The sequence below is a fragment of the Dendrobates tinctorius genome, unplaced genomic scaffold, assembly GCF_039654945.1.
Source record: "Dendrobates tinctorius isolate UK_male_01 unplaced genomic scaffold, ASM3965494v1 ptg000097l, whole genome shotgun sequence".
NCBI classification, from domain to species: domain Eukaryota; kingdom Metazoa; phylum Chordata; class Amphibia; order Anura; family Dendrobatidae; genus Dendrobates; species Dendrobates tinctorius.
The window spans coordinates 28,950,757-28,965,808 of NW_027361765.1; the positions used below are offsets into that span (position 1 = coordinate 28,950,757).

General features: G+C 42.9%; 1 protein-coding gene across 2 annotated transcripts in view; it reads right to left on the reverse strand.

The window, feature by feature from the left end:
• Window positions 1-940: 940 nt before the first annotated feature.
• Window positions 941-15,052, reverse strand: part of TEX9 (testis expressed 9) — an 85,626-nt gene continuing 71,514 nt past the window's right edge. For both annotated transcript variants that reach the window (XM_073587007.1, XM_073587006.1), the window contains 3 exons: window positions 9,288-9,422; window positions 2,377-2,511; window positions 941-1,502 (listed from right to left, as the gene is read on the reverse strand). In XM_073587007.1, coding sequence (XP_073443108.1) covers window positions 1,425-1,502; window positions 2,377-2,511; window positions 9,288-9,422 — 348 coding nt within the window. In that variant the 3' untranslated portion in view covers window positions 941-1,424. The remainder of the gene's footprint in view (window positions 1,503-2,376; window positions 2,512-9,287; window positions 9,423-15,052) is intronic.

Consider the following 15,052-nt stretch of genomic DNA (forward strand, 5'->3'; position numbering starts at 1 on the left):
TTTTTTCTCTACTTTTGGTAAGATGTGCCCTCTCTAACTCTGTATTTATTACCATTTGGCTTGACCCATATGGGCTGGTATTTGGCTTTTCTTTCCTGGAGCACAACTCGCACACGTCACTGCCCATGGTGTGCTTGTGTGGATGCTGTAGGCTGGCTACTGTTTGTCTGTCTTTGACACACTTTGTTCATGCTTTTTGTGACTTATGATATTTTGCCTAATAAAATGTACAATTTTAACCTTTACACTCTGCATCCTTCTGTATTTATGATTAGTTTGGAGTTTGTTCCTTCTTTGTAAGAGTCTTTGCACCTACCGTGTGCAACCGTTTTGCATCTAGTATGCAACTGGGTTTTTTGTTTTTCATATTTACATGCACTAGTTTGGTCCGTAAATTGGATCAGACTATCACATGCTGCATTTTTTTTATTTTCACTCTTACCCGATTTTCATTTGAAAACTAGCTCATTTGAACTAGCACCTAAGCTAATATAAGGTCCATGTGCCGTCCGCTTTCCACACCAACCGAAAATATGTTTGAATGTACAAAGACAAGTGATGTCCATGGACTGCATCAATGTTATTCAATGGGGTGTGAAGGTTTATTAAAATACATACCAAAGGCGACATCAGATTTACCCACTGCAGCTCCAACGCCAATTTTCCACTTTGTGGATTGCAGTAGTGACATCACATGACCCCTGAAGCAGATACATGGGGTCAGAGTTCTTGTGCCGTCTACATTGGCATCGCCGCTAAGTCCAGGGATTAGCTACACCGGGCACATGATGATGTGACATCACTACTAAATCACTACCAACACAAACAAGGGCAGCAGCGGAGGCTGGACGCAGGAAAATACCTTTGACTTGATTTTCACATACAGAAAGCGTATGGATTTAAAAGGAATAAATTAAATAAATTAAATGATGACAAACCCTTTAACTTCATTCTATATTTACAGACACTTAATCTGATACCAAATGTGATCGCTTTTTTGTATGAAATCATAGCATGAAGAACAGAAGAATATAATAAAATGAATATAATTTAAAAACATTAAATACTCAGCTGCAATTACAGGGATGTATTATGGATGGTTCCTGCCCTCCATGAAATTGTCACAATGAAAATGTACATCATGGAGCATTAACAGTCAGATGCCAATGATGTACTGTACATTCTTGTCATGGGTGGTCATCTGGTTAAAGCCACCAAAAGAAGCATTTTTTTGTTTTATTAGATTATTATTAACATAGACAACATCGATTGTGAAAACAGTGACCCTGGTAAAGACGTGACATAAATGACAATGTGATGGAAACTTTATAGGCATAACTTCTATGTGCTACATCTATTATTACTCCATAACATGTAGAAAGTGATTTATGTACAGTTCACACGTGTCCGGATGCGTTCAGGCTTTAGGAGCCACCCCACTCCAGTGCCTTCATGAACTCTTCTTCTGTAAATGACAGCATCTTGGCAGATTCAATGTGCATCTGTAATAGATAATTGAGGAAAATGGATAAATTCACTTCCATAACACCATAAAATACAAGGAACACTATAATAATGTATGTACTTATAAGTTAGTTTTTTTTAATTGGCCATCATTGTATATTCCTCAAGTCTGCCCTTGTTCATATGAAACAAACATTTAGTCAAGTAGCAAAGCTGTAAAAGGGTCAGTGTGTAAAATGCAGTTTAGAACTCGATTATTCCCGTCCATAGAGCAGCATAAAACTCAAGTTATTTTAGGTTTCAGAGACCCCTGGGAATTCGTTAGGAGAGCAAAACACCTCTTGGACCAACTAGCTTGTAAAAGATATTTTTTAATGGACGATAGCAGAAAGCACCTGAAATGTAACAGGACCCGTCACCTTCTCAAACCCAGTTCTGTCAGGTGTTACTTAACCTGGAGGGTCTCCGGGGGGCTATCAACCACCAAGCGTATCAAATTAAACTCTCCAAATAAGAAATCTAGGCAGCTTCTAACTTGACTGTGACAAATGGGCCATTGATAAGTATTTCAGAGGCCAGATGACTTTTAGTAACATTTCTAAATAGATATGTTCATTTATAGTATGGTTTACATACTATGAGGCTCAATATGCCAGACGCAATTATAAATGTGCTGCTCCCTATGTTTGGGCAAACAGAACCGACCGCCTTGTGGACCTGGTCCAGGACAGCATTACCAGTAACAATTATTACACACACTAGGGTGGGTATCAGAAGTATCATAGAATTGTGTGGTGACCTAAAATTAGTATTGTGGCGATGACAGGCCCAGGTCATAGTGGAACCTCATTACGGGCATCTGAAACCTTCCTACTCTTGGTTCTCTTCCGTGTGGTTCCCATTGCAGCGTACCTTTTGTCTTTTTAAAATATCGATGAGCTTGAGTTGTTTTTTAAATCCAGTCATCAACTCGGCTTTTTGCTTCTCCAGCTTCTTATTCTCATGTTTCAGTTCTTCTATCCTTTTCCTCTCCTGGTTGGCTGTATCCTAGAACAGATTTGGATAACGTTCTTTGTGATATTTCTGTGTTATTTCAAGAAAGTGTAAACCAGAGCCCATGTAATGTCAAAGACAAAGGGAATGTTACTGATAATTCTTACAAAATTGTGCAAGAAAAAAAATAAATAAAGAGGGGGGGGGTCATCAAAGTGTTTTAAGCAGAAATTGTTAAACAAAAATGTTGCACATTTTGGTGTCTTCACACCAGCTTGAAGCAGCTCTGTGCAAATTGCTCCTTGCTTGCTGTGGACAGATACAGTGCATGGCCAAATTCAGGAAAAGTATCGTTGTTTCTTACACCATAACTGCTTCTCCAGAGTTGCATGCCACTAAGGCCTCTTTCACACTTCAGTTTTTTACAATCAGTCACAATCCGCCAGGTTTTGAAAAAAACGAATCCTCAATTTTCTTTTGAGGATCTGTTTTTTTTTCCCCATTGACTTCCATTAATGGCGGATTGTGACGGATTGCTGTCCGTTGCATCCGTTTTTTTTGAGGATCCGCCAAAAGTTGCTGTCCGTCACCATCCTCAAAGATTTCAAAACGGAGCTTGCAACGTTTTTTTCTCTGGCGGATCCTCCAGACACTCATTTAACCCGAAATTCTTTCTGGGTGCCGGACAAAAAAAATCTCTCTCTCTCTCTCTCTCTCTCCTCATTTTCAGGATCCGTCTGAAAACGGATCCTGTGCCATCCGTTGACATCAGTTGAGAACGGATCCGCTTGTCTGACTTTTTGGCGGATTTGAACTGATGCAAAAAACTGAAGTATGAAAGAGGCCTAAGAAGATGAATTTAACTCATTATGTGGTGTTCACCTCTTAATGAATTTGGCGCATCATACACCTTCACCAGGACTGGCAAATGCATCACCAGTCATAATGAATTGGCCTTGTTATAGAATTTAAAAGAGGATACGTCAACCAGGTCAAAAGTGGCCAATTTTCGCTTTTTTTTAGAACTGTGTAGCTGGTTTACAAAGAAAGCAAAAAAAAAACAAATACTCAGGGCAACAGCAGGAATTAGAGATATGGGCCTTTTTATTTAGTGGTAATTTTTATGGTCTTTCCAAGGGGGCGTGGCTCATACAATTCTCTGGGGGCGTGTCTTTAGGCTGCATAATTACTATGTGAGCCCAGCTCCCTTGAAAAGGTCATTAAAAATTACATGGAAAAATAGCTGATCTCTCTGGAACCGTATGGCGGTAAAATGAAATACAGTGGGTACGGAAAGTATTCAGACCCCTTTAAATTTTTCACTCTGTTTCATTTGGTAAATTCCAAAAAGTTCATTTTTTTCTCATTAATGTACACTTCGCACCCCATCTTGACTGAAAAAAACAGAAATGTAGATATTTTGGTAAATTTATTAAAAAAGAAAAACTGAAATATCACATGGTCATAAGTATTCAGACCCTTTGCTCAGACACTAATATTTAAGTCACATGCTGTCCATTTCCTTGTGATCCTCCTTGAGATTGTTCTACTCCTTCATTGGAGTCCAGCTGTGTTTAATTAAACTGATAGGACTTGATTTGTAAAGGCACACACCTATCTATATAAGACCTCACAGCTCACAGTGCATGTCAGACCAAATGAGAATCGTGGTCAAAGGAATTGGCCAAGGAGCTCAGAGACAGAATTGTAGCAAGGCAAAGATCTGGCCAAAGTTACAAAAGAATTTCTTCAGTACTCAAGGTTCCTAAGAGCACAGTGGCCTTCATATTCCTTAAATGGAAGAAGTTTGGGACCACCAGAAGTCTTCCTAGACCTGTCCGTACAGCCAAACTGAGCAATCGTGGGAGAAGAGCCTTGGTGAGTGATGTAAAGAAGAACCCCAAGATCACTTTGGCTGAGCTCCACAGATGCAGTAAGGAGGTGGGAGAAAGTTCCACAAAGTCAACTATCACCGCAGCCCTCCTCCAGTCGGGCCTTTATGGCAGAGTGGCCCGACGGAAGCCTCTCTTCAGTGCAAGACATATGAAAGCCTGCATAGAGTTATCTTTTGTGTTCTCTGGAACTCACGGCCAACGTAAAACAAACTCCTCTGCATCCATGACTGTTTCCTTTCTAATTCCCTTCTGTCTCTCTCGCTCTCTCTCGGCAGCGGTTCCTTTAAAATTCTTCCTTTGACGGATCCGTTAAAGTAACAGTCCGGTGACAAACGTTGTGGTCAGTACAGGAACGGATCCGCTAACCGCCATTTTAGCGGATTTTGGCTGAAGAAAAAAAACTGATGTGTGAAACAGGCCTTAACCTTCTGGCTCACACTGAAACCTGGATCCAGCAGTCAGACTCCGTGGCTCTCTGAGCGGCGGGGATGATTTCACCGCAGATCAGAAGCAGTGTTTGCCAGGCCTTCAAGTAACAGCTTGACACAGTTAAAGGGGTATTCCCATCTCCAAGATCCAATACCATTCTCTAGGGCAAAGATGACTACTGGGGATCCTATCTGCCTGACCTCAATGTTGTCACAATCAACAATACCTATCTAATAGGTAAAACGCAGTCATTTTTCACAATAAAATCTCATAAAATGTGATCTGTATGTAGCAAGACCTGGCGTGTTTGTTGACCCCCTTACTGAGGCAGAAAAGAGTTAGCCTCCATCCGTGTGAGGGTTACCATCCAAGAGAGACAGACCAGTTTTTTCCCCAGGTGTCATCCTATTTGCATCCGTTTAAGTTCACTGAAGCAGGTAGACTGTCTGCACTCGGAACTTTTATGTATCCAATGACTCTTACCATGTTAGTTAAAAAAACTTAAGAAATTCTGAAATACAAAGTGTATCTTCAGTGTGTCAATTTAGGCTGGATTCAGACAAGAGTATAAATAAAAATCAGATTATCATCCAGAAAACTCAGACGGTTTTCATCCATACGACATGATCAATCACCGTTTTCTATGGTAATAATGGGAATGTATCCATAGAAATGAGATGCCACACTGATGTTCTGTGTGTGATCCGAAACGATTTATGCACCCATAGACTGGAATGTTCGAGACTCGGAGGAGGAGACTAGCACATATGATGTTTTTTCGCTCAGCCATCTATACCGTTGGTTAGTTGTGGTGTAAAATTTTTACTCAGCCAGCCATATCTGAATTATACGCTCATCTGAACAAGCCCTAGCAAGGAACCCTGTAGACTTGAAAGGGGTTGTCCACTACTTGGACAACCCCTTTTCATTCCCCATGTTTGGCCCTGTTAAAATAAAAACACCTATACTCACCTCCGATGCTGGCGTAGTTTTGGCGGTGCCGGCACTAGCATTCCCGTGGTTCATGTGAGGTTAAGTCATGCGAGCCCTGAGCTAAAATAGCGCATGCTTCACTCTCTCCACCTTCCATTGTATTGAACATCAACAGGAAGTCAGTACTGCGGCTGCTCTCGGACTTCCTCATGATGTTCAATTTTTTCGAAGACGAGGAGAGTGAAGCAGGTGCTGATTGGGTGCCGGGGTCATGTGTCATAGCAACCTCACGTAAGCTCAGGGAACGCGAGTGCCGACACCGCTGGAATGGTAATGGCACTGAGGGGCGAGTATACGTGTTTTTATTTTAATGGGTCTAAACATGGGGAATGAAAAAGGGATATCCAAGTAGTGGACTCCTTTTATGGTCGAGTCTAAATAACAAAATCGATGAGAATAGGGCATGCTCGGCATCTACAAATATAGAACATAATATTTGTTTTTGTAAATTAGACTCATAACTACAATGTATTGCCATCACGTGAGAGGAGGTGACAGCAGCACTGGCTTACCTGACTGGGTTTCTCTCCATTCACTAATAAAATAAAATGTATTTCTTTAATAGTGAATAGTGGCCACGCATATGAATACCCCTCCTAATCAATGGCTTTAAGGCATGTCAGCTAACGGGCACCTACTCAGGCATATAACCTTATACTCTCCCTAGATAAAAGTAAGCAGAATGGGATCTACTGGAGATCTGTGACTTTCAACATGTTCTTGTGTAAACAGTAAGTTCTGTTAGGCTAAGTTCATACGTTGCGTTTCTGCTGCGTTTTTTTCTGCACGCAAAACATGCTCTCTTGGCAGTAAAGAAGGTTTTTGCTTCGTGTCGACTGACAAGTTTACAGAATGGGACCACCAAACGCTGTGTGAAGTGTGAATTATTTGTCCTTCATTCCTCTACTACCGTCAGAGATGACAGACTCAGCCTCTTTTCTTCAGCTGAATTAAAGGGATAGTCCCATTACAGAAAATCTGTGTCATCGGCTTCAACAACCCAATCATATTGCAAGTATACAGCCTGCAAAAAGGGCGTTCCCCACCCCTGCTCTGGGGCATCTGCAACCTGCAGCTTTAAACACAAACTATGATGCCAGTGTGAACAAACAAGATCCAGAACGGACCTGCTCTGACATGCAGCAATGCATGCTTTTCTGGCAAAGACAACGTTCACTTGAAGGAGGAGAACTGAAGTTACATAAAGTGGTCACCACCTTTCTTCTGGCTGCAGTTTGTTATAAAAAAGAAAAACTGAGCTTTACTCACCCTCCCCAGGTCCAGTAATGAGTCTCTGCCGCTGCTCCCAGTGTGCAGTAGTGGCTGTGGGGCTGATGCCACGTCCATAAGGTGGCAGCCAATCAGTGAGCTCAGCAGCTCTGTGTATGGTGCTCCATATACACGGGAACAGCCACTGTACTCACTTATTGGCAGCAGAACTGTTGTTGCAACATCAGCGCTGCAGCCAATACCAGCTACCAGGAGCAGTGCCAGAGACCCAGCATTGGATCCAGGGATAATGAGTAAAGCGCAATTTCTTTTTTTATAATAAACTGCAGAAGGGTCAAAGATTTTGTGAAAACGGACAATGCCATTAAATAACTTCAGTTCCCTTCCCTCAGGTGCACTTAGTTTTTCACTGCCAGAAAAACCGTGCATTACTGAACATCTGAGCAGATCAGTTACACATCTTAGCTAAACACAAACTATGATGTCAGTGTGAACAAAGATGTAGGTTGCACATGCCATAGACTATGGATCAGCAACCTTCAGTACTCCAGCAGTTGTAAAACTACAGCTCCTAACATGCCTGAGCCGGTAGCTGTCAAGGAATGATGGGAGTCATAGTTTCACAAAAGCTGGAGTGCCAAAGGTTGCAGATACTGGCCAAAGGATGTTTAAATTGTCTCCACCTGTACGCACAACTAGGGCTGTCATCAGTGTCATAAGTCTGCACTGTGCAGGGCTGTCATCAGTGACATAGGTCTGTACGGGGCAGGGCTGTCATCAGTGACAGAAGTGCACTGTGCAGGGCTGTCATGAGTGACAGGTCTGTACTGTGCAGGGCTGTCATCAGTGACATAGATGTGCACTGTGCAGGGCTGTCATCAGTGACATAGGTCTGTACTGTGCAGGGCTATCATCAATGACATAGGTCTGTACTGTGCAGGGCTGTCATCAGTGACATAGGTCTGTACAGTGCAGGGCTGTCATCAGTGACATAGGTCTGTACTGGGCAGGGCTGTCATCAGTGACATAAGTCTGTACTTTGCAGGGCTAGCATCAATGACATAGGTCTGTACTGGGCACGGCTGTCATCAGTGACATAGGTCTGTACAGTGCAGGGCTGTCATCAGTGACATAGGTCTGTACAGTGCAGGGCTGTCATCAGTGACATAGGTTTGTACTGTGCGGGGTTGTCAGTGGCATAGGTCTGTACTGTGCAGGGCTGTCAGCAGTGACATAGGTCTGTACTGGCCAGGGTTGTCAGTGACATAGGTCTGTACTGTGCAGGGCTGTCAGCAGTGACATAGGTCTGTACTGGCCAGGGTTGTCAGTGACATAGGTCTGTACTGTGCAGGGCTGTCATCAATGACATAGGTCTGTACAGTGCAGGTTTGTCAGTGACATAGGTCTGTACTGTGCAGGGCTGTCATCAGTGACATAGGTCTGTACTGTGCAGGGCTGTCAGCAGTGACATAGGTCTGTACAGTGCAGGGCTGTCATCAGTGACATAGGTTTGTACTGTGCGGGGTTGTCAGCAGTGACATAGGTCTGTACTGGGCAGGGTTGTCAGTGACATAAGTCTGTACTGTACAGGGCTGTCAGCAGTGGCATAGGTCTGTACAGTGCAGGGTTGTCAGTGACATAGGTCTGTACAGTGCAGGGATGTCATCAGTGACATAGGTCTGTACTGTGCAGGGCTGTCAGCAGTGACATAGGTCTGTACTGGGCAGGGCTATCAGCAGTGACATAGGTCTATACAGTGCAGGGTTGTCAGTGATATAGGTCTGTACAGTGCAGGGTTGTCAGTGACATAGGTCTGTACAGTGCAGGGCTGTCATCAGTGGCATAGGTCTGTACAGTGCAGGGTTGTCAGTGACATAGGTCTGTACAGTGCAGGGTTGTCATCAGTGACATAGGTCTGTACAGTGCAGGGTTGTCAGTGACATAGGTCTGTACAGTGCAGGGTTGTCATCAGTGACATAGGTCTGTACAGTGCAGGGTTGTCAGTGACATAGGTCTGTACAGTGCAGGGTTGTCATCATCATAAGTCTGTACTCTTTTTTCAATCTCTGGATGTAAATGTTATATTAGATGTGTATTAGAAGGTTGCAAACATTTACGTTATCCACAAAAAAAGATAATATTTCACTTAGAAACAATGACTGCATTGTACTTTTCATCTATAAATACTTGGGGTTGGTCAAGATGTACTAATGCATCTTATCCGACCCAGGAAACAATATCCATAATGAGTGGAATGAAAAAGCCTAAATTCAATTAAAATACCTTGTTACTTTGCTTTAGTTTATTGAGTTCCATTTTGTATCTATCTGCTTCCTCCACGGCTCTGTTCAGGCGAACCTCGGTAGCACTTTGATTGCTTACAGACTGTTTCTGTATTCTTTTAACGTTTTCCAGTTCCTAAATCAGATAGAAAACATGTTCCATATTAGTCTGTAATTGGCTTATAAAACTGAAGAACCCGTGTACAGCAATGCGCAACATGTGGTCAGGAAAAAAAAATCCTGTCTTTTAAGTGAAACTCAACCGTTGATTAACATTAGATATATAGGCAATTATTTCATAAATCTGAAGTCGCTTAGAAGAAGACTTTTCTGCAGTTCACATAAATAAAATTAAAAATATGTGAAAATTGAATAAATAAATGTAAATGAATGATAAATTATAAGATACTACATTCAATTCTGGCTGACTGGGTAATTAATATTAATCCAAGGTGGATGAATTGGCTCCCTAAGGCCCCCATATACATTAGATTAACATCAGCCAAACCAGTCAGTATCGGCGACAGTCTAATGTGCATGGGGGCCTCCTGACAGAGGACGCCAGTGGAGAAGAAGATCCAGCATGTCCAATTTCTCACTGCCGATCCTCTTGCCCTTAGCGAGCCGAGCCGCCAATAGAGATGTCTGGCAGTGGCACTCTCATAGAGAACACAAGAGCACTCGGCAGAGGGGGCGCTCCTGTGTTTGGAGGAGTCGGGAGAAATAGCTGCCTGCCGAATGACAGCTCACTACCCTGTATGCTATGCCGGACAGTAGTCATTATACCCAAAGAACTTGCATATTTAGTGGAAACTACAGATTAATGTTAGTACAGGAGTATGTCCTCTCGACGAGCACAACTGTAGTCACTGTGGGGTGAATAGAACAGAAGATCTAATTCATTCTTCTCTCCATTAGGAACAGTTACAGTGTTCGTTCACTTGCTCCTCTTTAAAACCCCACTTTTGCTTCACCCTCAGCTGTGTCTCTTCCAATGCCACACAACTATCCTAACCCGTTCTGCCAACTATTAAAATGGCATATGATCCTATCCCATACACTCAAGTGACAGTTATTATTTATGACAGCACGGTGGCTCAGTGGTTAGCACTGTGTGTTTGTGCTGTAGCTTCAAATCCCACCAAGGACAACATCGGCAATGTATTCTCCGGTTTCCTCCCACACTCCAAAAACTTACTAATAGGAAATTTAGATTGTGACCCCCAATGGGGACAATGATTATATCTGTAAGGTGCTGTGGAATTAATGGCGCCATATAAGGAAGCAAAATAAACAAATTGCTTATTTTATTTCTGTTTATTTAATTGATTTAAAGGGAATCTGTGAGCAGGTTATTGCTACGTTATCTGAGAGCAGCATGATGTAGGCAAAGAGACCCTGAATTTAGTGATATATCACTTAGGTTACTGGGTGCAGCAGCTGTGACACAATCAGAGTTCTTAGATTTAGCAGGAAGCAGAGCTGAGACAGCTAACCCCCCCCCAGTCTACAGACAGCGAGCTGCTTTATCACAAGAGGGGGCACATTTGTATGAGTGCTCCCATGGCCAGCTAGTCACACCAATGATCATGTCCTAGTGATAAAACCTTCATTGTAAGTAAACAGCACACAGTCTGGCAAGTGACACATTGCTGAGTACAGTGTTTTAACCCCTACCTCATGATGTCCTCAGATAACATAGCAAAAACCTGCTGACAAATTCCCTTTAAGATTCAGGTTAGTACTTTTCCATTCTTTAGGCACTCCACCCCATACAGCCAATTATACGCTATGTGTCTGTTAATGGGGGGGGTTTCCCTGTTTCAGTATTTTCATTCCATTGGTTAAAATAATAAAACACCCGCTACTCACAGAGAATCCCTTTACACTTAATATTAAACATATACTCTGATCAAGTTTTGAGAGTCGCGCACCACTTCTAAATGAACCACAGTGCCATTCCCTCCATACACTCCATGCTCTCACTCATTGTGACAATTTTTGCACACTTCCCAACACCAACATTTTTATTCATTTTTGCAATCCAAACTTTTATTGCATCCGAAATCTTTTGAACACTTATTCCTAGCTTCTCCCCACCTGAGCATTCTTCTGATCCAGAGTGCCACCTGAGCAACCTTCTGATCCAGAGTGCCACCCGAGCAACCTTATGATCCAGAGTGCCACCTGAGAAATCTTATGATCCAGAGTGCCACGAGAGCAATCTTCTGATCCAGAGTGCCACCCGAGCAATCTTCTGATCCAGAGTGCCACGAGAGCAATCTTCTGATCCAGAGTGCCACGAGAGCAATCTTCTGATCCAGTGTGCCACGAGAGCAATCTTCTGATCCAGAGTGCCATGAGAGCAATCTTCTGATCCAGTGTGCCACCCGAGCAATCTTATGATCCAGAGTGCCACCCGAGCAATCTTATGATCCAGAGTGCCACCCGAGCAATCTTATGATCCAGAGTGCCACCCGAGCAATCTTATGATCCAGAGTGCCACGAGAGCAATCTTCTGATTTAGTGTGCCACGAGAGCAATCTTCTGATCCAGAGTGCCACGAGAGCAATCTTCTGATCCAGAGTGCCACCCGAGCAATCTTCTGATCCAGAGTGCCACGAGAGCAATCTTCTGATCCATAGTGCCACCTGAGCAATCTTCTGATCCAGAGTGCCACCCGTGCAATCTTCTATTGTCTTCTGATCCTGAAGTGTCTCATTTTTGGCATTTTTTTAGGGTTAATGTTTTTATACAATAAGAGCAAAATGACAACACACACACAAATATTTTACACCATTTGTAATGATATAAGCTTCTGTAGTAAAAAGGTCAACATATAAACCTCTATAATCGTGCAGAAGGACATGGCTACAGCAGTGGCCTCCATCCTCATCCTTGGACTTTAATAGCCATTCCCAATAGTGGAATCTTAATAGCATCTACGGCATATTTAATAGTTAAAATCAAAGTTTCCTATGCTACTTTTCCTGAGTTATTAGTGTCCATGTTTTCCATGTGCGCTTCCTCTGGGTAACTCAAGTCTCCTCACACTCCCCAAAAACCATACTATAAATTAGCTTCCTATGAAGAAGGCTTACTGAGTTAGTACTTGTACTTGAGATTAGATTTTAAGCCCCATTAGGAGTGCTTTGTCTCTATGGCAGTCCAAGCATTGCCAATGCTAGACAAATAATGGGTAATAATTAAACTGGAAGAGTAAAAGCTGACAGAAAAATCAAGAGGGACAAATACCATTTTCCACCTCCCAACAAAATGACTTACGCCAGTGTGTATTCTCAGCATGTTGCCTAGGCACAGCAAGAAGATCATGGACATTATTACATCATCCCTTATTAGCAAGTCCTACAGAGTCTCTCCCAAGGTCCTACCTCGGCTAATATTTCAAAAGCAAGAAAATAGAAATGACCTCATATCACTCCTCACCCCCATCCCTGAGGGAATGCTTTGCTTTTAACCTTCATCTGTATTGTGATATTTTACTTCTTCAATAGGATAAGACGCTATCAGTTCTAGAAATAAAATATCAAGGTTAACCCTCTGTATCGAGCAGCTGGCCTGAAAAGGCAAAAATTATAAAAGTAGGGGGCGACAAATATTTCTCCAGCAAAGACATGATAATGAAAAGGTCGTTGATTCCAGGCTGTTCTTCCTAACATTAAGGGTCCCGTTTCACATAGCGACGCACCAGCGATCATGACAACGATACGACCTGGTAAGGATCGCTGGTGCGTCGCTACATGGTCGCTAGTAAGCTGTCATACAGGCAGATCTCTTCAACGATGCACCAGCGATCCCGACAATGATACGACCTGGTAAGGATCGCTGGTGCGTCGCTACATGGTCGCTAGTAAGCTGTCATACAGGCAGATCTCTTCAACGATGCACCAGCGATCCCGACAACGATACGACCTGGTAAGGATCGCTGGCGCGTCGCTACATGGTCGCTAGTAAGCTGTCATACAGGCAGATCTCTTCAACGATGCACCAGCGATCCCGACAACGATACGACCTGGTAAGGATCGCTGGTGCATCGCTACATGGTCGCTAGTAAGCTGCCAAACAGGCAGATCTCTTCAACGATGCACCAGCGATCCCGACAACAATGCGACCTGTAAGGATCGCTGGGGCGTCGCTACATGGTCGCTAGTAAGCGGTCATACAGGCAGATCTCTTCAACGATGCACCAGCGATCCCGACAACGATATGACCTGGTAAGCATCGCTGGTGCATTGTCACACAGCAACTATTTTGAACAATTCCCGCCTGCATCCCTGAGTTCTGCGTCGCCAACGAGGTCGCTCGTTGGCGTCACACCCAGCGATACATGCTGGACAGCGGGACGATGACGATGAAAAAACGGCCCAGAACATTCGAGCACGATCAGCGATATCCGGCGGGGCGGGCCGGTCGCCGCTATGTGTCACAGGTAGCGAGATCGCTGGCGAGTCACAAAATCAGTGACGCATCAGCGATCTCGCTATGTGAGACGGGGCCTTAAGACACCATTGCGCTGATTTTTCCTCCACTGCCATGGAGAGGAACTAAAACAAGGAGAAAAGGCATAACTGACCCCCATCATGAAAAATATGTTTTCAAAATCAAATATACTGACAATAAGAACAGACATTTATACATGAAATAAGCTATCAATTTTAGATGGGTAGGGGTCCGACTACTGGTACCCCATTGTTCAGTTGTCTGAAGGGGCCCGTGGTCCTCTTCGCTGTTTACACTGCTCTGTACTGCCTACACTTATAGTACAGGTATTGCAGATCTGTCCTATTCACTTGCCAAAAGTGGGACACTGATCTGATACTAATAGCCTATCCTAACAATTGGTCATTGATTTTAACAAAGCAATTAGCCCTTTTATGTTGGTCTCACACACATATTAGTCATCAGTAGGAAGACACCTTTCTATTAGCTGAGCTAGATCAGTGGTGCCATACCCATACATATTAGCCTGACTTCCCAAAAACACATGAATGCGTAGCCAAGTGGACATGAAGTCTCTAAGGGGAGAGAGCAGCAAGTCACTTGAAGACATATCTGATAGCGGCCTTTCTGCCTGCAGAAAAAAATTAGCAAAAAAATATATAAAACTCACAATAGCTGGAAAGTGGGTTCGCCTGACTTTTATTCATCTTGTATGGTGGCCTTAACTTGTGCCTCTCCAATATTGTCTGGCAATCAGACTGGTTAGGACCAATGCTCCCCTTACTGGTAACCATTTCTTTTCCACCTCACGCTTATCTGTCACTTCCTCTTTGACAATGCCTTACATTTAGTCTTGCTCCTTCTTGTAGAACATGCTTTCATTGGTTGTGACATGTTTAAGAGCAGAAATAAAAGCTTCATCATACTTCTTTTATTGTAGACAACTCTTCACTCCATCATCCTGAGGAAGTGACCACACGAAACGTGCGTTAGGGCGGCGGCAGCACCATTACTATACCCTGTCCTATTATGCGAGTCTTATTACTATGATACTGTATGGTATATGCACGTTAATAAGCAGCACCTTATACTACATACACCTTGTGTTGTACTTATATCAATGCTTAATCTCCATGTATTCCAGTCCAATGGATATGGAATAGGTCTTTAAGCAGGGAAAAATAAGTAATATCATTTTCTGCGACTAATATATGGTATTTACAGCTTCTGATATTACTTTTGTATACTCTACTTCATTTTCTTTTTTAATATTTATTAAATAAAGATCAAAATAAATTGTATATG